General features: G+C 35.6%; 1 protein-coding gene across 6 annotated transcripts in view; it reads right to left on the reverse strand.

Annotated features, from left to right (window-relative positions):
* Positions 1–15177, reverse strand: part of LOC110707495 (probable polyribonucleotide nucleotidyltransferase 1, chloroplastic) — a 29599-nt gene extending 14422 nt beyond the window's left edge. For all 6 annotated transcript variants that reach the window (XM_021885506.1, XM_021885507.1, XM_021885504.1 and 3 more), the window contains exons 1-12: positions 14773–15177; positions 11423–11491; positions 11149–11255; positions 10690–10732; positions 8856–8939; positions 8296–8360; positions 8043–8199; positions 7886–7942; positions 6834–6947; positions 4960–5223; positions 2860–2934; positions 2092–2205 (exon numbers count right to left, since the gene is read on the reverse strand). In XM_021885506.1, the coding sequence (XP_021741198.1) occupies positions 2092–2205; positions 2860–2934; positions 4960–5223; positions 6834–6947; positions 7886–7942; positions 8043–8199; positions 8296–8360; positions 8856–8939; positions 10690–10732; positions 11149–11255; positions 11423–11491; positions 14773–15051 (1428 nt within the window). In that variant the 5' untranslated portion in view covers positions 15052–15177. The remainder of the gene's footprint in view (positions 1–2091; positions 2206–2859; positions 2935–4959; positions 5224–6833; positions 6948–7885; positions 7943–8042; positions 8200–8295; positions 8361–8855; positions 8940–10689; positions 10733–11148; positions 11256–11422; positions 11492–14772) is intronic.
* Positions 15178–25488: the final 10311 nt, after the last annotated feature.

The following is a 25488-nucleotide window of genomic DNA, read 5'->3' on the forward strand; positions in this document are numbered from 1 at the left end:
TTCCAAAGATATGTGAATTTCTAAATATTTCACTAAAGTAGGGGTTAGGATTGCATCAATGTATATGGTCCACATGAAACCATCAAAATCTATCAAGTGAGTAAAAATCACAGCATGCACAAAACCTTTCCATTACACTTGTCTTTGCTAGCTGTAGTAAAAGAACGCACATTCAAGTATTTAATGGGATGTCAAAATTTATCAACATGCAGCGATAGAATTTGAAAGCACATTCACTTTCAAAAATAACTAAGAATCTGAAATGAATAGCCAATACTCCCTCCGTCCCCAAATGTTTGTCACTTTTGATGAAAATTCACGGGAATTAAGGTGGAGAATGTGAAGTAATGAAAGTATATGGGAAAGAGAAATTCTCAACCAATAAAGTAATAAAAGTGCATGAGAAAGAGAAATTTCAAATTAACGTACATGGGAAAGAGAAATAGAGAGATTCAAGAGTGTAAAATATTGAATTAGTCAAAATTTGGCATATTTGGAAAAAATTCCCGGAATAATCCCACCTTTGGGGCGTCCGCCCAAAATAATCCCACTTTTGGTTTATTTTTAAATAATTCGACCTTTATACTCAATCCGCTCATGATGGTCCCGAGTGAACAGTAATCGGTTGAAGAGGTAATTTTTTTTATTAAGTTCAATTTACACGTGTCACAAGTTGATTTATCCAAAATTTTAAAAAAAAAAATTTCAAAAAAAAAGTAAAAAAAAAATAAAAAAAAAAAAAAAACCAGCACCTAAGCCACACCACTTCAGCCACCACCACCCAAATCCAGACCCGAAACAACCACCACCCAGAAAATGACCACGCCGATCGGGATCCCACCACAGCCAAGCCAATCCCAAAAACCCCTTCGAAAAATCAAAAACCCACCAAACCAGACGGGGAAGGGGGACCGGATCGGGACGGAAAGGGGTTTTCGAGGGTGGGGATGGTTTTATAGCTCGCCAGAGCTTTGCGAAACACTACCTGGGTTCTTGTGAGGGAGAGGGTTAGTGGTTTAGGGGAGGGCGGTCCGGCGTTGTTGCAGGTGCCATTGTTGGGGGTTGGGTAGCCGGAGCCACGGGGCATGAGATCGAACTTAGGCAACAGGGACAGCACCTGATGGGTTGTTTATAAATTTTTATTTTTTTATTTTTATTTTTTCTTTAAATTAAATTAGCCTTTTCAAAGAAAAAAAATAATTTTTTTGACCAATTACAAGCCATCACGTGCTGGTAACATGTTATAACAAGTTATATGACCGGATGGGACCATTTTGAGCGGATTGGGTACAGAGGTCGGATTATTTAAAAATAACCCAAAGGTGGGATCATTTTTAGCAGACGCCCCAAAGGTGGGATTATTCCATGCAATTTTTCCCAATTTTATGGTAAATGTTTGGGTAAAATAGGAAGAGAACAATAAGACCAAAAAAATGAGGGTATTAAAGTCTTTTTTATGTATCTTAATAATTTTGAAAATATGAAATGTGACAAACGTGTAGGGGCACCCAAAATGGCAAAAGTGACGAACATTTAGGGACAGAGGGAGTAGCTTTTTCATTGAAAATAGAATTTCTTCACATGCATTTTAACAGAAAACTATTTATGTTGCTGTTAACTATAGCAATCTGAGATTACAATACATAGCATTAGTTTCTGCTTGAAAAATGCTTTTTTAACAAGCCTCATAAAAAAGCATCTGTATAGCACTATAGCCCCCTTTGAACTACTCTAGTTAGGGTTGTAATATCTGTCAGCATATTAACATGCTCAATCAATGCTAAGGGCCAAAATCCATATTGAGATGTAATTGTTGCGGACATATCTCTAAGTATGGAGGTTTCTACTTGAAAATTATGGCCAAAATATAGGAGTAGCTAACTTCGTCTAAAGAACAAATAAATGAACATGCTTAGAAGCAAGTTGATGTCTTATCCAATATTACGGAAATGAAGTTTTTCATACAAATTAACAAACCTCATATTTGTATTTGCCACATTAATGTGTTCAGAGTGTACATACATTACAGGGAAACTAGTGAAATGTAAAACCCAATTAAAACGAATGATGCATTTGAACAATCAAGCAAACCTGTGTCTCTCCTCGCGTGAAAAGAGCACTTCCATGAGCTCTAGGAAGCAACCCACATCTAGAATTGATAGGACGTATCTCTTCAGAAGTTCTCCCATCACTTCTTCGTCCTCCCTGTATAATAAAGGGTATTAAACAACTGACATCCATCTCATTCAGACAGGCTAAACAAATTAACACAGTTCATTGCTCTACTTGAAGAGGAAAAAAAAAAAAAACATGAAAGCTAAATTGGTGTATCTCATTTTGAGTAGAATATGTATGCATCAATAGCTAGATTGGAGTATATAGAGATAGAAGAACCCTGTACACAAAATTATGGGGTTGTTTTGCTCAAGACTAAGGAAAGTTATCAAGAAAGAAAAACAGGAAAGGGAATAAAACCCCCTCCCTCCCAGCACCTCCTTAATTTCCTAAATTTCTAAATACAATACTACTTCTATTTGCCAATGCATAAGTAAGGCAATAAATTTTCCTAATGGGTTGCTCACTATTAAGAAATGTGACGATGGGATCCCCGCATTAACCTTTTTCATTCTATGAAATTATGATAGCTTAAAGTTATCTAACCAATGCGAAAACAAGAACATGTGTACAAGAACTATAACTTCTTTTAAGAGAGCTTCAATTATTTCTGCAGTAACAAATTGCTCAAAAACTCAGCACTCTCACCAAACTTATCATCAAATCAAGCAGAATTAGGACAAACATGAACAACCTATCGTTAACAGTGACAAAACAAAGAATGCTAAATCCCTAGAGGTTTACCTCAACAATACGTTTTCGCAGGTATTTTGATGTAGTTTCTTTAAAAACCAGCTTCACATCTACCTCAGAGAACAACTGCCAAAAAAATACTATTATTAATTATGTTCCATACTTTATGAGACAAAAAAATAGAGTGAGTTGCACCAAGCAAAAAGCTTGAAGAGACTCAGCATACGTACAAAAAGTAACATTTTCTATTATGATACATACTTTATGTGACACATATATAGAGTGAATTGCATCAAATAAAAAGCACTAACAGACTCAGTATACCTATATGGAATTATGAAAATTGTCACAGTTCATTGCGAATTGAAAAAACCCAGACTCGGGTATTTCATCAATCATAAAGCGATGCTCCCTATCCTGTCCTCTCTCCTCAAACCTTGAAGTTAAGTGTTTAGCCTTTTTTTTAGCAGTTTGGAATATTTTTACATATTTTATAGCAAATTGATGCTGATGCTGAAGTTCTAACAATTTGAAAATGATTTATATATCTCCAAAAATACAATCTAGAAAATCATAAGCAAATCTATGAAATTTGGCACAGCCAATAGTGAATTAATTTTGGCAATAATGCCCACACTGGACACGTATCTTTATATAATCCTGTTGATGAATTCTCCCTTGATCTCCTTTTACATGATATTTTTGGCTACCTAACTGAAAATGGAAAACAATATCCACGCGCTGGTTTTACAATCTAAAAGGCTAGATAACTGATTCCAATCAAAGCAGCTTCTACACAGGAAGTTACCAACAAACTTTGGTATCACAAGGGAAAGATTGCAAGAGAGTTTTAAAACAGCTTCAATCAGAACCATGCACCATGCATTGTTTCATTTACAACGACCTTTTGAGAACTGAAGTTATAGAATTCAGTGAAAGCTGCTCTATTATGTAACACAATTGTATTATGATGATTAGATTGCTGTTTAGTAAATATTTCATCTAATATTTGTATTTAAATCACGTCACAACAAGCTATAGGCAGTAAGGTTACTGCATGAGCCATCACAATCCGTTATCAAAGCATTTCATGTAATGGTATTAAAATTACTTCAGAGAAAATTACTGACTCATTATAGACACTTATGATTTTTAGGACCTCAAATCTCCTCATACAGAATAGATAACACAAAAATTGTTACAAGGGAAGTAGGAACGTTCAAAGTGTAACAATTCCAGATAATATGTGAAACAAAGGCATCAAAATCAATTTATTAAATATTGACAATCCACATTGTGACATCTGACATCATTCAGTAACACTAACAACATATTTATAAAATCCAAAAACCATTACAACAATCATAAAATTTTTGCAACAGCAACTGTAATCCTAAGAACTTGCATCTTTACAGGATTTATAAAGACAGATCCAAAGTTACAACTAGTAATTACAGACATAGATAATGGTCCCCTAAACCCTTCTCCACCCTGCTGGCCCAACCCCCAGGAATAGAAACTATATGCATGCAGTATTCCACCCTGTAGACATCAAGAGCAACCTCGCACTTGAAAAAAGGCTTACATCAAACATAGTAAACAGGCTTTCAAACCTAAGACAGTTTTAAGTGAGAAAGCTAGATCTACCGGGCATATAGCAATACAACGTGGCTTATAACATAACTTGTAATTAATAGCAAGAAGTCACAGATTTGACTTGCATATACTTTTCCATCTATAGAGGTCCAAAAATGACACCAGGTAACTCAGATAACCATGAGCAAATTTCCAGCTATAATTGAATAGTATTGCTGAAAATTGAAAAGAGAGATCAAACAGATAAGAACAAAAGCATAACTTGACGACGACAGAAACATGCCAATTTGTGCTGCCATAATGCAGTCTGTCATGTTTATTATATCTACAATTTCAGAACTAAAAGCAGAAAATGATCGTTGAAAATTTCAACCTAAGCTTTAATGGTTATTCATATTACTATAACCATTACCAAGAAAACCCTCGAATTCAGGACCCACAGATGCATCAATGTCAGCAGAGAACGAGCAAACAACTAGACACCTTGATGCGTTGAGATTCATAAACCAAAGAGAACGTCAATGACTCAAACGATGAAAAGAGTGAAGTCTTTACCAAGGGAGTGGAAACTCTCGGAGATGGCTTTATATGAACATCACCTTCATCAACTTCACCATCAACAACCACTTCCTCATCTTCCTCCTCATCCACATACAAATCTGGCAGAGTTTCAGCAGTTACAGAAGCCCCAATCTTTCCAACATAGCCCCTCTGAGTAAGAATATCTACAACTTTCTCTTCCAACGACACAAGGGCCTTCCTTCTGGGTAATTTTTTCTTTATTTGCAGTGCATGTACCAATTCATCTCCAGCAATTTCCTTCCAAGGGGAAATAAAAGACAAAATAGAGGAAAGCCCAGTTATGCATTGTGCTGATTCATTTCTTGCGCATAAACAAAATTAATCAAAAATTAATACTAGCAAAACAGATGTCCTTTAACATCAACTTAATAATGAATCAGCATAAAGACGAAGACAAAGGAATGATTGACACATAAATATTTAATAATTAAATGGACAAAGTATTCACATCAGACTACCCCACTACCCAATTTGCTAGAGCAACAGAAGAAAATTAATCCTAGTTATAATAATCCATTTGTCCCAAAATAATATTGACACCTATCAGGGCTCATAGTTTTACGATATAAGATGTTTGGTTATAAGTTTATAACTACGATATATGGACACAGGTGCAAGTATTTTCTATGGTTGCGGATATCAGGCATGGTAATTAAAATTTACTAACAAGGGGACATCATCCTAAATGTGGACCCGGGAACGTGGATACCATAGTTAAACTACTCGTAATATTGTCTTCAACTTATAACAAAGATAATCTCCTTTTTTATTTTTTATCAACATCAATTTCTACTTAGTTATTCAAGAGAGTATACATATATGTATATGCATCCCTCCCAATCCCCACAATGTCAAACTACCAAAAGCAGTAAAAGAGAAAAAGAGTAATATACAGCTAAATACATGACTAACTTTAGTGATATATAGTTCATGTGAGATATTGTTAGAATCATCTCAATGTGTATTTTCAAAATAACAACTTTTGACTATATTTACTTATTGATAATTACGCATAGTAATTGTTGAACTTGATTGTTGGCAAACGTATAACTTTTAAAAAGTTTAAGCAAACTCTTATGAATAGTGTTAGAATCATCTCACGAATGATTCTAACACTATTCATAAAGAGTTTACGCATAGTAATTGTTGAACTTGATTGTTGGCAAACGTGATAACTTTTAAAAAGTTTAAGCAAACTCTTCTGAATAGTGTTAGAATCATCTCACGAATGATTCTAACACTATTCATAAGAGTTTATATATCACTAAAGTTAGTCAACCCTAAAAATGTTTATTTACTTATTTTCCCTGGTTAATGTTAGATGCCTCTTTTTTGAACTGTTAAGAATTGCGTGCGGATATTTATACCCTTGGAAATATTTGTTTACAAAATTTCCCTCACAAATGTTGCCAACAACTAAATTTGTGATATAAGGCCAAATCGAAAGAGCTCCCCCAACATAGCTAGCTATGGCGCGTGAATAACATGCGTTAGCTACCCTAGTCAACTAAAAAAGAAGAGAGGAAGTAACTGTTAACAACATTTTGGATGGATAAGAAAGGAAATTGCAAATGGTATTCTGGGGTAAATAATATAACTACGGGATGACAATAACAATTAAAGCCTTCATATATCAAAAGAATTCTTGGGTTGCTCCTCCATAAACTTGTCTAATACCTTCCTCCGTGAAGTGCATTAGCCACATTAGTGACTGTCTTTAGTGCAACACTATACATTTTCAAATCAAATGCATAATAAACTTTTTTATAAAAAATAAATAAATAAATAATTTAAATTTTAAAAAAATCAAATAAAAAAAACATGGATGAATACTTCAACTCATATACCTCAACATGCTTGTACAGTTCTGGAGGTGGCAATTTTATAGCATCAAGCATTTTAGGTTTCCCACACCTTTCAACCAGAGCATTTATTTCCTTGCATATAGCCCGCACTGCTTCCTGAAATGACATTTTTCTCACTTATAAAGCTGATGACTAAAAAAACATGCATGTAAAATACAGAATGTAAAGATCAATAAATATAAAATAAAATTTGGGGAAGAACTAAATCTTTTCATAATGACTGTACCCATAGTCAAGTAAGTCACACTGTGTGAGAATTGAATTCTCACACAACACCATTTTGGTACAAAATCACATATTTTGGTACAAAAATCACATTTTGGTACCAAAATATTTGTTACAAATACCACATATTGGTACAAAAATTTGGTGCAAAAAAATTTATTTTGGTACAAGTGAATTGTTGGTACTATGTGAAACATAGAAACCTAACATAGTGTGGCGCTAAGACTACCCCCACCCAAAGTCTGGCAGCAAAGACCTAAACCATTATGAATATACCACAAAAGGAATGGAATTCAATACCCATTATTTGGATTTCAATATGCATAACGGTTGGTATTCAATACGAACAATGACAATATGTGTTTCAATATGAGTATTATGAACACCTAGGCCTGATAGTATTCAATACATGTATGTATGTATGAATTTCGGCTTGACCAGTGTAATGATTCATATTGAAATTCATATAAAGGGTATTGAATTCCATTCCTTCGGTGGTATAGTATCCAAGTTTTTGGCCAAATACTATAGTATCCAAAAGACATAGAATCTTCGCACAAACTATTGCATTGATCAGGAATAGAAGTATCCGTAACTAAAGGAAAAAAACAATAAGTATTTTATTATGTCACGATGCAGTTGCAAGAGAATGGCAAGACCATCTAAAGATATTGAACACAGTTGTTGAAATCATAGCAGGACCTATAAGGAGTGAAAAGAAAAACAATATCCAGTAATGAAAAAAAACCAGACTTCACAGGAAAATTAACCAAGACACCTTAAGCAAGCTAAATTATAGCATATATCACCTGTCCAACTTCTACAGCTTCCAGCACCTTTTCTTCTGGGAGAAAATTGCAATAACCCTGCAAAAGATTCATTCCGCTTAAAGCCTTAAAGGTCTATAAAAGACAGCAGTAATTTGAATTGTACAGTGAGTCAGTGACTGATGCGATGAATACAAACCTCTATCATTAGGATAGCACTATCTGTGCCTGCTACTACCAAATCCAACTCTGAATCTTCTATCTCATTAGTTGTAGGGTTTACAATATACTTCCCACCAACAAGACCAACACGTACTCCAGCAATTGTCTTTGTATGTGGTAATTCTGACAGAGCTCTGCATATTTAAGATCAGAAACAGTTTACATACTGTACATTACATCCATCAGACAATCCATGAACACTTAACGTATCAGAGTTCTTATAAACATACACTGCTATTCCAGCTGCTGTGATCGCCAAAGCATCAGGAGGATGCAACCCATCATAACTCAAAACCTTGGCACAAGATATATCATCTCAATAAGAAAACATTCTATCGATATGTAATGGAAGAAATTCAACAAGAATTCAACAATACAAAATGGTTCTCTTGATTCATTAGAAATTGAGCAAATAAGCACAAAAAGAAGAGCACAAGTCTACTTACTTACTATACACGGAAACATAAGCCTTTAATCTAAAAGAGATGTATTGATATGGAATATATATAAATTCGTCTTTGTCCTTGATGCATCATTTTTCATAGATTATTTAAGGAAGGAGGGACTTCAATATTAATATCAGTGATATTCTATCTCAAAGTTTTGTAATATTGATACAAAGAGTCTCAATAGACGTGCATGTGTTAAATTCTTAAAATTCTCAATGAAGGAAAGATATTATTGAGAGGAAAAGTTCGAGAGACACTTCTGGGATAAAGATGATGATTGCAGTGTACCAAAAAAAAAACTATAGATAGAAGCACAAACAGAACTATCAAAGAATTCTTACCCAAGATAAGACCTGAGTTTCATGGTAGAAGCCCTTAACCATAGTAGGACGCAAAGGCCTATCAATCAGTCTACAAACTAGAACCTGCAAGCAAAGTCATTCAATTCTAAGATATTCAAGATGCAAAAGTACCCGACATTAACATATAGATGCCCTTAGTATTGAGTTATCCTCATCATGAAAATTCATAAAACCTAAGGGTGCCATTAGAATTAATGTATTATGCTATCATGTACGGTATTAGGTAATAAATCTTGGCTGGATCACTACATCACGGCTGCACTTTAATGGATTTTGTGTTTACCGTGACCAAAATTTTAGGCCACAACTGCTGCAAACCACCTGCATTACCAGTGAAGAATATTGTAACACATCTACTTGTAAGACATATCCTGGATACCGCTATCACAGCATCATCCAAGATACAGATCAGAGTTCGTTTTTCCTTTAAAACTTGCATCTTAGATCTATGCACCTTGTATGTCTATGAATGGACCCGTGATGCGTATTTTAAGTTTTCTCGGTCAGATGCACAGCATGGTTTGAAAATTATTTTCTCAACATACAATTTTTTCCATCAAAAGTCCTTGTATGCCTTTCTCATTTTTTGTATATCACTCTACAAAACAATTTCTCTTTATTCTAAAAAACAATGCAACTCATAGCAAAGAAACTGAATAACTTACCGACTGCAGAACAGTGTTTTGACAAAAATAAAATAAAAATATAATCATTTTAAATGAAAGAATTTAACAGAGCCCACCAAATAAATAAATACTCCCTCCATATATTATTACTTGCTCCATTTCCGTATTTTACAATGGAAATGGGGTTGGTTGAAAAAAATTGAGTATAATTGGGGAGGAGAGAGAATATGAAAAATATTAAAAGATAATATTATGGGACCACTAATGGGGAGAAAAATAGTAAAATATTATTACAAGTTTACAAAACAGAAAATGGAGCAAGTAACAAAATATGGCTGCAAAAGGAAAATGGAACAAGTAATAAAATATGGAGGGAGTAATGTAATAATAACAAAGGCGAAGCTCTAAAACATGTCGAGTTAAATAAATAAATAATAAAAATAAAAAAAAGATTCAAGAATCAAGAATCAATCACAGAATCAAAATCAAGCAATGCAATTACAAGAAAAGATAATAGAAGAAAACAAAAACAAATTACCTATCATCATCAACTAATGCTAGAGTCTGGAATGAAAGTGTGAACCATGATTAATTTAGAAATATCCTATCAACGTAACACTACTTACTACTTTTGAGTCATGTTATGGAGAATTTTGAACATACAAACTGAAAGTACACAATGTATGCAACACCAATCTTAGCACAAAGATTACAGTAACATAAAAATTGGGAAAAAAAATTAATAAATAGAGAAGATTAATGGTGCAATGATTAATACAAGTAGAACTTTTCCTTACAAGATTTCTATGACATCTCAAAAAGGGACAATACGGGAGGAGGACTAGGTGTCTTCAGAAAGTAACATATAGATATGTATCCTTGTTTTAGCATGTAATGTGAGAAAAAACACCTCAAATTTTCGATACCAATCGTAAATCGAAATCTATCTTCGTATCACCAATCAAAAGTGTCCAGAGGTTAAAATAAAATAAAAAATTGAATAAATTCCAATAGGTTTTGATTCAAAAACTAATCATCTGCTAACTCATCAACTAAGACATTCATTCAATAGTCACTGATGAACCTTCATCAGCATTATATGGCATGAAGATGGCCATGGATGTGGACTAAAATGAACTTATATAACACAAAAAGTTTCTTATCAATCAAATAGCAGAGCTAAATACCTCATGATCCTTCGGTCTCCCTTCACGTTTGAAAAAACCGCCACTGCATTTGAAATTTTAATGCCAGAGGAGACAGGTGTGTCAGATTTTCTTTTAAATATTTTGGCCCGGAACAGAGTTAAAATGTCATTCCAAGAAGGATTATACCACTTTAGCGCACACATAAAGCAGTAATCGACTAAGTTGACATGAATAATATCAGGACCTTTTGAAGGAAATTGTCAAAAGAATCAGGACCTGGACCAGGATACAATCCTGGACAGATTAATTTCAGAGAATTTTTTCTTTTTTTTTGAAGGAAATTTCATAGAATTAAAAGGCTGTAAATAGAGTTTCTTTGCAATTTTTCCAAGGGACAAGCCGGCAATGATGTGAGACAGGGGAAAATTATATTCCTAGTACAAACCAAAGTACTTTCATACATGTCACCTTTGATTATTATACTGGGATAGATATTACCTTGTACGACCAGCTGCTGAAAACCGCTCTTGATAATTTACAGAAAGGGGGAAAAAATCAGATGGCTCACTAGGTATATCAGCCATACAAACAGTAGTGTAGACAATCTGCAGGAAGAAACAGAAAGAAAGTAATAGTAAATCAGCCTAAACCGATAAGAAATCAAATATATACAGTAAACAAGACTACACATCAGTAAAAGTTCAGTATCCAGGAAGCATGAGCATTAATAATCAACGGGCTACAACAAGCAATGGTAAAGTTTTGAACTTACCGTTTCGCCATCTGTCACGGTAACAGCACCACTAGCTTGTCTCCCAATATGACCTGTTTCGACCAAGATCTGTTAAACATCCAACAAAACTTTCAGATTGATTTCTATGGGACAGACAACCTCTACAGTATAACTAAATCTTGTAAAAGAATCATATTGTTTGGTAGCTGAGGGATTTTTCCGTTTTCTAGGTGTTTCAAAATCTTGCTTATACATCAATGCACAATCTTTTACCATCATCTGAAGCAGTTGTATCCATCTGATACTTACTGAAAGCTTTACATCAAAATAGATGAATAAATCTGTGTGGATGATAAAATTTTGACTATACTGTTGTTAAGAAAAGCTGGGAATTCTCAATAATAAGAAATCAGCAGCCCAAATATCTTATATATTGCTTAATCCTCCACCACAATGGACAGTCAGCAATGAGAAATTTATATGATTGTGTTTGTCACAGTTGATTATCATGGCATTGATACATTTGCTCTAAACACTGTGTTGCAATTTCTCTTAATTTTGCCAAATACCCTTTGTTTCGCTCACCCTCTTCCCATATTCTTTCTCCTTTCCCCATCCTGATCCTATCTTAATGCCAACATGATTCCAGTTTATTGCCACAGTTTAGCAGGGGGCATTACTGTTGGTGTCAAAGAAAAGATCCTGCAGCCAGTCTTAATCAGTTCACTAGCCCCTGAACTTATAATTTCCCAACAGAACAAAAATTTATTCAGAGAAAATCAACAGTCAGATGTCGAACTACATGGCTGTAAGCCTGTAAGCCTACAGCACAAGATCAATCTGGAAAAACATTAGAGACCTTAGAGGGTTCATAAAAGGTATTTCAAGATCAACAAATCAAGTCAATCCAGAATCCAGATACTTAAATGACGGTTAATTCAATACTCCCTCCGTTTTTTTAAGTACCCCATTTTCCAAAAGCAGCTGTTTTTTTAAGTGCCCCATTTCTAAATTTAGAAACCCCACTCACATTATATATTATTTCTCTCACTTCCTTTTGTCCCCACTATCATTTTATAATATTTTCCCTCTCACATTATACCTAGTGGTCCCCCATACATATTTCTCTTTCTTACTTTTCCAAATTTCTTATTACTAACCACACCCCACTTATATATTACTTTTTGCCTAAAACTCCCCGCACATCACAATAGGGCACTTAAAAAGAAGGCAGTGGAAAAAGTAGGAAACAAAGCCAACTTCCTATTCCCATCTTTCTTTGTCCTTAGACCCCTTCTTCTGTCAAGATGTTAAAATACGGTAAATAAGAAAGAACACTGGATTGAAGACAGGAACATTGAAGCTTAGATATAATTTTTTATATGCTTCAGCTTAGTGTGTGGAGTGGGGGGGGGGTGTATCTTCAATGAAACTGGCAATTAACTTGATTAGAATATAGTATTTTCCAAGTCTTTGAAGTGATCAGGAAGAAATATGACTCAAAGTTATGTGATTATTGAACCTGATAGTATTGAGGACTGAGGAGACAGATATGCTCATAGCAGGGGATAGATAAAGGGCAAGCAATGGAAAAAGTTGTATAAAAAGTGAGATACAATTCTAAAAACTAGAAGAGCTTAACGAATTTAATTCGCATCACATATACTGCACTCAAACTTAAAAATGTTCCATTTCAATGATTGCATGGAACCAAATGGTCAAGAGCTTTAATTGGGCTAATCAAGGTGATTTCAATTAGGAAAAAGAGGTGGCATACTGAAGAGCTGAAAGATGCACAACAGCCTAACTTACACCAAAATAAATATTAAATTTAACTAGCTGCACCTCACTTCATTGAGGCGTGTGCTATAGGTCTGCGCTTTGATCCTAGGCTCAAGGATTCCTATTGCCTAGTGCACATTGAGCTTTTATAAACATTAAATCATACCCAGATTTATTCCCAACATTTAAACAAACACACATACAAGAGCAAACTTGCTATGCTCAGATAAGAAATAACAATGTCCCTCACAGCTAATGCAGTTCTGGTGTTCCAGCCCCAACAGTCTTACAGAACTCATTTGAAGCCTTCCAACCAAACAAGAACCCCCAACCAGAACAGCACAAGCAACCACAAAAACTTTATCCCGACACTTTCAGAATTCAAGGGAACCCCCCACATTGAACGCTACAATTGCAATGAGAAATATTTCCCTACCACTTAATGCACTGTCAATCTTTGACTAGTATGACTACTATGGAGGCAGAGTTGAGGTGTCAATAGGATATGAGACAGAAGCAGGAACAACAAGATGCATTTAACTGTAGGTATAAATCTGAAAAAGTTTATCTGTATGCCTGTAGTGGCTTTTATAGTTAACATGAGCAAGTAAGAATGAATTTCATAAGATTTTGCTTGATAGTGGGCGAATTTATAACTCATAGTCCCATAGAAGCAAAAGAGGCTGGTTTTGCACTTAAGAATAGTAGAAATCTACCATTGCACTCAAAGAAACTTGTTAGTTCACAGAAGGATAGCAAAGCACATTAATCAACATCAAAATTAGCCCAATTCTTCTAAAGAAGTTTTTACATGCTGAGGATATGCTGGATATAATGAAAGAGCGCCAGCTATTTGCTAAGGAAAATACATGCGTATTTGGCCAATCCCTCAATAATGACTACGCTAGTAGAATTCCTTGGTGACTTCTATTTTAGGTATTCCCACTTGTAGGTAATTTAGATGGTTCTATTTCGGAAACCTGCACCCTTACTGTGCGTACTCGCTCATAAGTACGCCGACATGCACAGCACAATCAAGCCAGGTGCAATGGTTTTCCAAAGAATTGATCCATGGGTCATTTCGTTGGTCAACAACAGCAACATCCAGCAGGGAAATGCCACGACTGAACTTAATCCCAAAAGGATTGGGTTGGTCAACTGCAACTAATCTCCTCAACAATAATTGATCCAAAACTTATAATTAATTTGTTTATAAAAATGATTTTTCTACTCATTTGAGTATATTAACATCATTAAAACAATCAATTGTCGATAACTTCCATTAGGAAGAGGCACCCAAAATAAAACAAGCAAATGTGGGCAATAATTGGAATTCAAAATACCAAAATAAAACAAGCAAATGTGGGCAATAATTGGAATTCAAAATAATAATCAAAATTTTCACAGCAATTGCAAAGAAGCTTCTCTCCCACACCTTATTAATCACACAAACAATTCCAATAATTTATAACACAAACCCAATTAAACAGCACAAACCAACTACACATAAACACACTAAAAACCAAATAAATTTAAAATTAATAAAATTAAAATCGAAAAAACTAAAATTAAAAAAACCCAAATACAATTGAATGTTAGAGACTTACATGTCTATCACCAAATGGGATTTTAACAGAGTAAGGTTGAAGGGAATCATGGGTATACTGGTCAGAAACATGGGTTTCAGACATAGCTCTAAAATTGAAGTTTTTGCCATGGAAATTTCTTGGAAGAAGATGGTGTAAAGAAGGAAAAGCCTTGAAAGTTTTAAAACGAGACAAAGCAGAAGTAGATAGTAGAAGCTTGCAGTTCTTTGAATGTGAAGATGGAAGTGTATAAGAATGTGGGCAAGAATGAGTTAAGGAAGATAAAGAATTTGCTAACATTTTTGAATTGTGAGATTGTTTGAAACTACAAAAGAGAGTGGAGATGAAACTGCTGAGGCAGAGTGACCTTTTGTTTGCCTTATCTGTTCGTTCATTTCAATTCAAAGTACACCAACAGAGGTAGAGGCAAGCAAATGACGGGCAGGACATGTATGGGTCGGATCGGATCGAGCCGAGCCAGTGTGTTTAATTTACATGACCTTTTACTTATTTGAATCCATCTAAGCTTATTAGGCCCCGTTCTTTAAGAGCTGCTTTACTCTGCTCTACTCTGCTGAAATCTGTTTTGCTCTACTCTGCTCTGTTTTGCTAAAATCTGCTCTGCTCTGCTCTGCTTCAATCTACTCTGCTCTTCCCTGCCCTGCCCTATGTTCTGCTCTACTTAAAATTAATACTTAATATTGAATTATTTTAATAATAATTAATATTTAATAATAATAATAAATAAATAATATTTAATAATAAAAATTAATATTTAATAAGAATAATAACAAATGATTAATATTTAATTATAATACTTAATAATTATAATAACAATAATTAATTATTGATATTTAATAAAAAATAATTATTATTATTAATTATTAATATTTAATAATAATAATAATAATAAATTATTAATAATTAATAATAATATTATTATTAATAATAATTAATATTTAATAATAATAATAATAATAGTAATAATAATAGTAATTATACTAATAGTAATAATAATACTTATAACTAATAATATTATTTATAATAACAATAAATGATTTTTATAATAACAATTAATATTAAGATAATAACTAATATTTAAAGATAATACTAATTATTAATTTTTAATAATAATAATAATTAAATAATATTTAATAATAATAATAATAATTAATATAATAATAATAATTAATATTTAACTTTAAAAATTTAATGATTATAATAATAATGCGATAATAGTAGTAGCAGTAGTAGTGGTGGTGGTGGTGGTGGTGGTGGTGGTAGTAGTAGTAGTGGTGGTAGTGGTAGTAGTGGTGGTAGTAGTAGTTAATATTTAATAATAATAATAATAATAATAGTCTTTCCACCTAACATTGCTCGACCTTCGCGTGGTGTTAAGTTGCTTGGTGGTCGTGCGATGCATAAGGTGACCAAGACCATTGCGCTTATGGATAAGGTTGCTACGCTGGAGTGTGAGCTATTGTTACTTAGGGCTTGTACCGGAGTTTCCAAACTCTATTTTGCTTTGCGTACTTGTCCCCTAATACTTTTGAGGCGGCTCAGCGCACTTTTGACGGGACTCTTCGATCTTCTTTGGAGCGTATTGTTACTGGGTTTGGCGATTGGCAGTGGCGGCTTGCCACTTTACCATTTGCATTTGGAGGGCTTGGTGTTTATTCAGCAGGTGATGTTCGACATTATGCTTTTCTTGCTTCACGGTTACAGTCTACTAGGTTGCAGACAAAGCTTCTACGACATGGTGACATTGTTGGTCATGGTCGAGCTTTTGAAGACGCTTTGGGTCTGTTTAATGGCGTGGTGGAGTTTGATTTTTTAAGTAATCCTAGTGAGGTCGCTGCCTCGAAACTCATGAAGAAATTGGCAGATATATATTTCACGAAGGTTATCGATTCTGCAGAATCCACCTTTTCATTATCCCTTCGTCTATCAGCATTGTGGAAATCTCAGCAGGGAGATCACACGTCTGCTTGGCTTCGAGTCGTTCCTATCTCAGGATTGGGTCAGACTATGAACGCAAAGACTTACCGATGTGTGTTATTCTACCGATTGGGTGTTCCGTTGTTCTCTGCCTCGACACCGTGCTCTGCTTGTTCGAGGGTTTTTCTAGGGGATATTTTTGGCGATCACGCGGTGTCATGTGCTGGTATCGTGGGTATTAAACATAGACATAATGTTGTTCGGGATACCTTAGTTGATGTTTGCTATCGTTCTGGGATTTCAGCAAGGAAAGAGGTTGACATTAGGTTGACTGGAGGGAACGACGAGGCCCTCAGACCTGCTGATGTGTTACTTTATTCTTGGGATCGTGGTCGCGATGTCTGTGTAAATTTGACAGGATCTTCTCCTTTGACACAATCAGGGCTATCTGACTTTATTCCTGGACGGGTTGTGGCTGATGCAGCTCATCGGAAGCGGGTTAAGTATGAGGCTCATTGTTAGACGATTGGATATGGGTTCATTCCCTTCTCCTTTTCTTCGTTTGGTGAATTAGAGAAGGAGGCTATTGCGTTGCTTAAGTGAATTCAGAGGTTCTCGATGACGCAAGACATTGGAGCACGTGCTGCAGCTCATATTTTTACTAGGGTAGGCTTTGCTATAGCTAGAGGAGTGGGGGCCCAAATTGTATCTCGGCTTCCCACTAATTTATTGTAGGTTGTATGACTTTTTGTTTTTGAGATATAATAATAATAATAATAATAATAATAATAATAATAATAATAATAATAATAATAACAATAATAATAATAATAATAATAATAATAATAATAATGAAATCTGCTATTCTCTGCTCGGCTCGGCTCTGCTCTGCTGAAATCTGATCTGCTCTGCTCTGCCCAGAAGCTCAAAAGAACATGGCCTTAGTCCTTATTAAAATTGTAATTTGTATTTGTGTAACTCTTATCAGTCAGTACTGAATTTATTTGAACTTTTTTTTTACCTTATTACACCTTAAATAAGTAAAAATAAAATTAACAAAACAAGCCCTAAGTTGGTGTGGGTTAAGGTTCGGGTTGAAAATGCTTGCCCAAAACCCGCAAAATTGGATAGAACTAAGAAGGATTTTTGGACTTTTTGGGCTAGGCCAAATAAAAAAAAACAAAATAAAACACTTCCTCCATTTTTTTAAGTTGCATTACTTTTGTAATTGTGGACTTCTAGGCGAGTAGTGATAGACCGCTACCAGGTATGGGCTCGTATCGGGGGTAAAAATGTGATTTCGCGTGATCCTTACAATGCTATAGAAAAAACTACTCTCTCTTCTCTGAATGACAGTATTTAACTCTATAATAACAATATAAAATCAACCATAACAGTACACAAATCAATAATAACAGTATACAAGTCAATAATAATCGAGCACCGACAAATGCTTAAAATTCACTAGAAATAATTTAAATGGTAGGTAGTTCAACAAAAACTATATACAAAACAAGAATAACAGTATACAATACAAGAATAACATTATACAAACCAATAATAACATTATACAAGTTCATAATAGCTAAGCACCGACAAATAATTAACGACGTCAATTTCGATCGAACTCTTACAATTTCCAGCATAAAAACCACCGTTTTTAACCTTTTTAATAGTTGGAGTCGTAAGTTTGTGTCTCCGGCAAAGAACTTATCTATGTTGGAAGACCACGAAATCTTTCACCGCCCTTCGACTTTACTATCTTTCATCATTTAAACTCTGAATAAATTCTTGCCACAAATTCAAATCTCCGGTAGATCAAACACCGCTCCTTGTGGATGAAGAGTACTACAAATTCGATAAGAAGTACTTTATAGCATTGCTCACTCGCTCTTCTGTTTTTGGGTTATGTTTTTTCACTCCTCTTTTACCTAATCTATTTTCATTTACTTTAAAAAATTATTTGAAAAATAATTTGAGAACCTATTACGTGCGGACGTTTGTGCGGACAGGCTACTAAACAAAAGCCCAAAATGAACGCGGGTTTTAAACCCGACATTAATGGTCTTCACGGGTTTAAAACCCAATTTCAAAATAGAAGCTAAGCTCAAAATTAGGTCACGCAAAATACTTCGTGTTACACAAGATCGATCGAGAAATTTCGAAATTTTGTTACGCAAAATCGAAGAAAAAAAAACACGATCATGTGATTTCGAAATTTAAAACAATGGAAGCAGAAAATCGAAAAGATAAATCAATAAATCATCAAAATGAAGAACTTGATCAGCAAAACGAAACGAATTTTCAACAATTTGATTTTAATAAGAAAAAGAGAATTCAAATTCACCTAATTCATCTACAATCATGTCAGAAAAACCAGGTAATTTTATTTTTATTACTTTATTACTCTTTCTATGATTTTTAAGTAGTTAAAAATGATCTGGTTATATGTATGTTTGTAATACAGAAGAAAAAAAAAATCAGAAACAAACACAAAAAATTATGACAAAGAAGCTGATACTGGTGAGTAAATTTATATTTCATAATTAAATTTAAGTATTGATGGCTGATTTGAAATTGTATGCGTAGATAATAATAGCTTATCAATTACATACTACTAAAAGCAAATCTAAGATAACACTTGTCAATGTATTATTAAAAAGATTACCACCAAAATTACATTCTAAATTAAAATTTATTATATTAAAATAAGATTGCATTTAGATTTTTTTTATATAAATCTAAAGTAAACTTCTGAATATTTTCTCTCTAATGTTTTATTGTTTTAATACGAAGTATATTTCATATGGTTTAATACTGATCAATCGATTTAGTTTTTTAATATATAATTATATTTTTGTAATAGTTAGTCAACATCCGTGCATTCCTAGCTAGTATAATAATATTGATGACTGATATTGAATAGTTGGTTTATATAACATAATATTTGGGTTTTATATAATACAAGTATATGTTTTCGTTTTTAGCTTATATCAATAAGTTGTTAAGTTATATAAATGACTAGTTGGCTTATAACAATATTAGGTGATATGCTTAAATTGTAGGCTGATATATATTTTGTGTTGGCTGTTGTGTATTTTGTGTTGGCTAATGTGTTTCATGTGTTATATGAATCTATTGTTGTCTACTTTTGTTATCTATGTTTGCTTATATGAAATTATTATTGTTTGTTATGATTTTGTTGTTGGCTCATATGTATCTACTGATGGCTCACATGACTTTTAAATTGGCTAATATCATTTTTTCCTTGGTTTATATGAATCTATTGTTGGCTTATGTGAATCTAATTTTAGCTTCTGTGTTATCTATGTTGGCTATTATGATTCTATAATTGTCTTATATAAGTCTATTGTTGGCTTACGTGAATCTAAATATGAATTCTATATTATTAGTGTTGGCATATATAATACTTATAACAATAATTTGTTGTTTCTGTTGACTATTAATATCCGATATGTTTTTGTTATTGGTGTAGACTCCCAAATGTGTCTCCCCAAAACCAAACCCAATGATGAGTACCTTTCACGTCGAATCATAATCGAATGAAGTGAAAGTGTGGAAAGTCTAGTGTTGCGGTTAGTTTTTAATTCTTTTCTTTCTCTCTGTTTTTGAAAACCTGTTTTATGAAAATAGTCAATCCAATTTAGTTTGGTCGGGCAAGGGTCCAATGATGGTGTAGTTGGATCGGGTTCGAAAAGAGCTTTCCAACGATATATTATAAGCCCAATTCCGATGAATAATGAGGAAGTCATGGCCAAATTACTAAACTGGGTCCGGTTTGATTTTTATATGCGGCCCAATGATCTAGCGGAGGGTCTATTATGATTTATCATTCTTATTGCAATTAGGATTGATTATGGTCTTCTAGAATCTTCTAAAAGGTTCTTTTAAATCCTAATGTGATTAGCATTGATAATTAAGTTTTAAGAGTTTTATTAGGAAAATTACAGTTTTACCCTTCGTACGCTTAAATTTTATCAAAATATGAAAACGCGTGGGAAAACTTACTGCAGCGTCGCACTACAGGTTGTCGCCTGGCGACAGGCCTGGCGTCGCAGGGACACGTCTGTCGCCTGGTGTAGGCGTCGTTCGAAGTGCGCCTACATTAAAGCATGTGTGAATATGCTTGGCACTCATAGGAAATAGGAATTGACATAATACGATTACGGACAAGGAAAGTAGGGAGCCGCCAACAAGTTTTTAAGGAACTTGTAAACCGTTCACGGATCATAAAAGGCAACCACGATAAAGGGACAACGATAGGCAACAGCGACCCGTGAAGGTTACACCCCATATGGTTCGGAACCACGAAAGGATGATCGGGGATGATGGTACGAAGTGAGTCACGGAGTCATATTCACCCGTATTGGCCTCTACTGGATTCTTATAGTGAAAAGTGATTCCTGCGATCTCAAAGGCATGCAAACAAAATATTCAATTTGCTCCAAGCTATTATTATGCTAAATTGGTTTAATATTAATGCAACATATACTTCTATAATATTAGTGATCACTTGATTAAACAACATAAAAAGGAACCTAAACCAGTTGTCCAAATTATCTTATTAGGCGTGATTTTCAATTACATATTCCCTTTAAACATGCAATATAGTGATCATAATAACAATAGAATAAACATTAATATTGGAAGCAATTTAATAATAATAGCGTTAGTAAAATCAAATATAAAATAACCCTAATCATGATACTAGCAATATTAAAATAAAATAAGAGTAATTAAATAAATTAATTACTCACATTCTGCACGTTCCTTTAAATTGCTACATCATGAATAAACTGTTAGTAACTTCAATTAAAATATAAATCAAATTGAAACAATTAAATTAAATAAAAAGTAGAGTTGATTTAGTCCAAACCCTCAGTCAATTATACCTTTCACGCCTTGGTTTAATTATAGAACTTTGGGTATTATATGGACTCCTTGGAGTGCTTAAAGGAAGGAATAGTGAAAGAATGGGGAGGCTAGTGTTTAGGCTAAAGAGGGAGAAGAGAATTATTTGATGATCAAGATTGTTGATGATTGGAAAAGGGGTGATATGAACTCTATTTATAGAAAAAAAAAGGGGTCGAAGAATTAAGATAAGATCCGAATTAAATCGGAATAAAACTCGATAGACTGCAGTTTTTGCGGTTTTTGTTTTTATCATATCTTTTGATCCAGAAATTGGAATAAGATGAATAAGATATCGTTGGAAAGCTCTTGAAGTATACTTTCTAACCAAATTAGAATAAGATTAAAATATTTTGTAGAATAAAATATATGGCCAAAATACTGAGACGGTGTCAGTTTTGGATAGAGTTTGACATTTTATTCATATCTTTTCTGTTATAGCTTGGAATTGATATTATAATATATCATTGGAAAGATAATTTCAAGGGATATCCAACCATATAAAATTTGGATAAAAACTATGAGGCACGAAAATAATATCTATCTATCTTTGAATGTCTTTCAATTCGAATAAAATTAGGACTTTTTAAAAAAGGAGTTTTATTCAATTTCAAACTCTTTAATCTTATCTTTTCAAAAAGGATAATTAGGATCTTTTAGAAACTTATAGAAGTTTCTAATTAATCCTAATTGGTTTAGGAATTGGATTAAATCATTTGGACTGTAACACCCCCAAATTACTCTCGAATATTAACAATAGTATCCAACTTTAGGGAGTAATATGGGAGTATTACCGCCACGTGATTACGTAAGGCTTAACAGAGTTTTGCAGCGGAAAATAGTACTTAACTTTCATTAATGATAATAATAGTAGTAATAATAGTTTGATACATTTTCAAAGTAACTACACTACTAATACTATGTTTATTAAGTTAAACTAGGTGATCACCGCCCATCGTTCCCAATGCAGCACATTGGTCAAGTTTTTCGATCGCCATCACCTATCTACTCATCAAAATGATAAGTAGGGCCAAGACAAAACAAAACAAATACGTATTAGCCAAAATGCTAAGTGTTTCGGGGTTTTCTGATGTCCTGCGGGAGAGTTACAATTCCGAGACTGGAACCGGACGCCTGTACCTGCAAAATAACGGAGACTCCTGAGAGCTCCGCCTCCAACGGTCAAGTTAGTACCTGATTAAGGAGTAATCAATACAGAAATTAAAGTAATCAGATCTCTCTAGGTGAGAGTGCTTAGTGTTGGTAATCTGCGTTGTTAGCGAGATTAGCCGGTTGTTAATAAGTCTGTTCTTCTCTGCTTGATCTCTTAATTATTCGGTTCTTTTTTTGTTGTTAATGAGGATTAATCGAGTATTTATAGCCTTGGGAAGCGTGCAACTCTCTAGGTTTAAGGTAAACCTAGGGCTGATCGGGCCTCTAGACTGAAATGGGCCTTGATGGCCGGTTGTCCCATTTGGCATGGGTGGACACGTGGCGTGTCTTAAGTGGTCCGTGGAGGACGTATCTGTGACTGACACGTGGCAAGCTCCTGTTGGCCTTCGTGAAGGACACGTGGCGGAACCTGGTTGGTCCACTTGTCAAACGGTGATTGGTGGATAAAAATCCCCTAATCATTTGCCCCTCACAGGTGGCACGCGACTGGTCACGTGTCGCCTGTGACAGGTGTCGCACGGTGACAGGCGACGGCCCGTTACAGGTGTCACCTTGCAGACGGCCGAGAGATTCTCCCGCCCAAATTTGAATTTGGAAGCGACCCTTCGCCTTCTCATTTTGCCTATAAAAGGAAGTGCTGACTTCGATCATTTTCACATTTGAGAACTTTTGCGAGAACATTCGGACCCCTGAACTTGCTCTGACATTTTCGGACTTTTTCTGCCTACCGCCTGTTCTGACAAGCCGACTGACCCGAACTTCCAGGACTTCATCAACCGTCACCCGTTCAGGTAACTCAGTTCTCTTACTCTTAATTTTCTTTTTATTTTTTGAAATGGCACCATGGAAGCACACGACACGCCCTAAGTTAGTGATCAGCCGGTCACCGGGGACGGCTGAATCTAGGACTAGGAGTGCCGCCTGCCCTTTTCTGGACCCATCTTTGCCCTTTATACAAAGTTCGACTGAATCTGTGTCTATGCAGAACGTGATGGCCAGAACAAAAAAGACTGCTATGATATCAAACTCAGACGGCTCCTCCCAAAGGGTGCTCCTTAGTGAAACATCTGACCAAGCGCCAGATGTAGAACGAGGCGACTGTCAAGCTGACAGTTCTGAGAGAGGGACCAAGGTGTTCCCTTCCCATCTAACCGTGGATATGTCTAATTTTCCTTCTGCTCCTTCTAAGGGAGAGGAGGCGGGCCCCTCTAGGAAAGGGGAGGAGTCGTCCTCTTCGGACTCGTCAGGGGACGAGTCCGATTCCAGCTCTTCTGACCATAGTTCTTCTGGCTCAGAAGAAAAACATAGCCGCCTACAAGAGGCGAGAAGTTCTCATGCAGTGGAGAAGGGGGATAATTGGGCAGAGCCGTCCGCCTCTTACAGAGAGGAAAACGCCCCCTACTACTGCAGGGTGCCCCGGGGCCGGATCGCAACCATGCGAGACAACGTGGCGAGCTTTATTGCTAACCACAAAATGGGCCCGGAGTATTTACTGTTTGTGCCGGATCCAGAAGATACTGTCGTCTGGCCGGCTGGTACCAGCTATGGTGACGGCTGCTTTGGCTGCTATGTGGCGGCCATCAAAGCTGGACTGCGCTTCCCATTACATCCGGCTGTTCAGCGGATTTTAGATGGGTATGATCTGGGGTTATGGCAGTTAGCCCCCAACTCTTGGGTTAACGTACTCGGCTATGTGGCCGGGTGCGAACTGAACGGGGTGGAGCCAAGTTTTGAGGCTTTCGCCCACATGAACTATCTCAGCCGGACCCCCAAGTCGGGAGGTACCGGCTGGTATCAATTGACAAGCCATAGGGGTTACCTCATGACGAGAGGTAAGGCAAACAAATGGAAGGATTGGCGGAACACCTTCCTTATTATCGAGAGTTCAGACACGGAGCTGAACAAACGTTTTAATAAGTGGAACAGGGATCCACCTCTTCTCGCAGGCGGCCGCAGCATGCCGCCTGTTCCCCCAAAGGCTAAAAAAGAGATCCTAGACAAAGGACTCTTCAAAGTAGAGACTAGGGTGAACTCTACTTCAGGGGTACGAGAGCAAGTACCCCTAAACTGCGTCCCGAACTTCAAGTGGCTCTATGACGAGTACTTCTTGGCCGCCTGTGGCCTCGGCAGTCGGTGCTCTAGAGGTAGCCGGCCTGACGAATACTCTGTTTTTTTCACGCCTTGTTTACTTGGAATTTTTACTAACTTTGCTGTTTATTTCTTTCAGCCGACGCCATGAGTAAAATAACAGCATCTAAGACTGCGGCGGCCATGCTGCGGGTCTCGCTTATGAAGCAGTCGTATGCCGACTCCCCCAGCAAGGAGGCACCCTTGGTAAGCTTTGAAAACTCTTCTCCTTTTAGTTGTATTATGCATATACTAACTCTTTTTGTTTTCAGTCTGGCACTCCAAGGGCTTCTTCCTCGCAACAGCCGGACCCCAAGGCCCGGAGGACGACTGTTGCAAGCTCTCCTGGGTCTTCCAGGAAAACAGTTGCGGCTGAGAAGCAGCCGGCCACTTCTTCAAAAACCCAGGCGGGGCCGCCTAGATGTATGGACACTTCGCTTGTAAAAACTCACCCTTGCTTCCTTCTTGATTAGATCTAACTTGTTTTTTCCTTTCGCTTAATGCAGCCGGCCCCCAGGGACTCGACTTGGTTGAGGTAGCCAAGTCAATGGTTAAAGTAGTTCCTCC

This window comes from Chenopodium quinoa, unplaced genomic scaffold (assembly GCF_001683475.1).
Source record: "Chenopodium quinoa cultivar QQ74 unplaced genomic scaffold, ASM168347v1, whole genome shotgun sequence".
Lineage (NCBI taxonomy): Eukaryota > Viridiplantae > Streptophyta > Magnoliopsida > Caryophyllales > Amaranthaceae > Chenopodium > Chenopodium quinoa.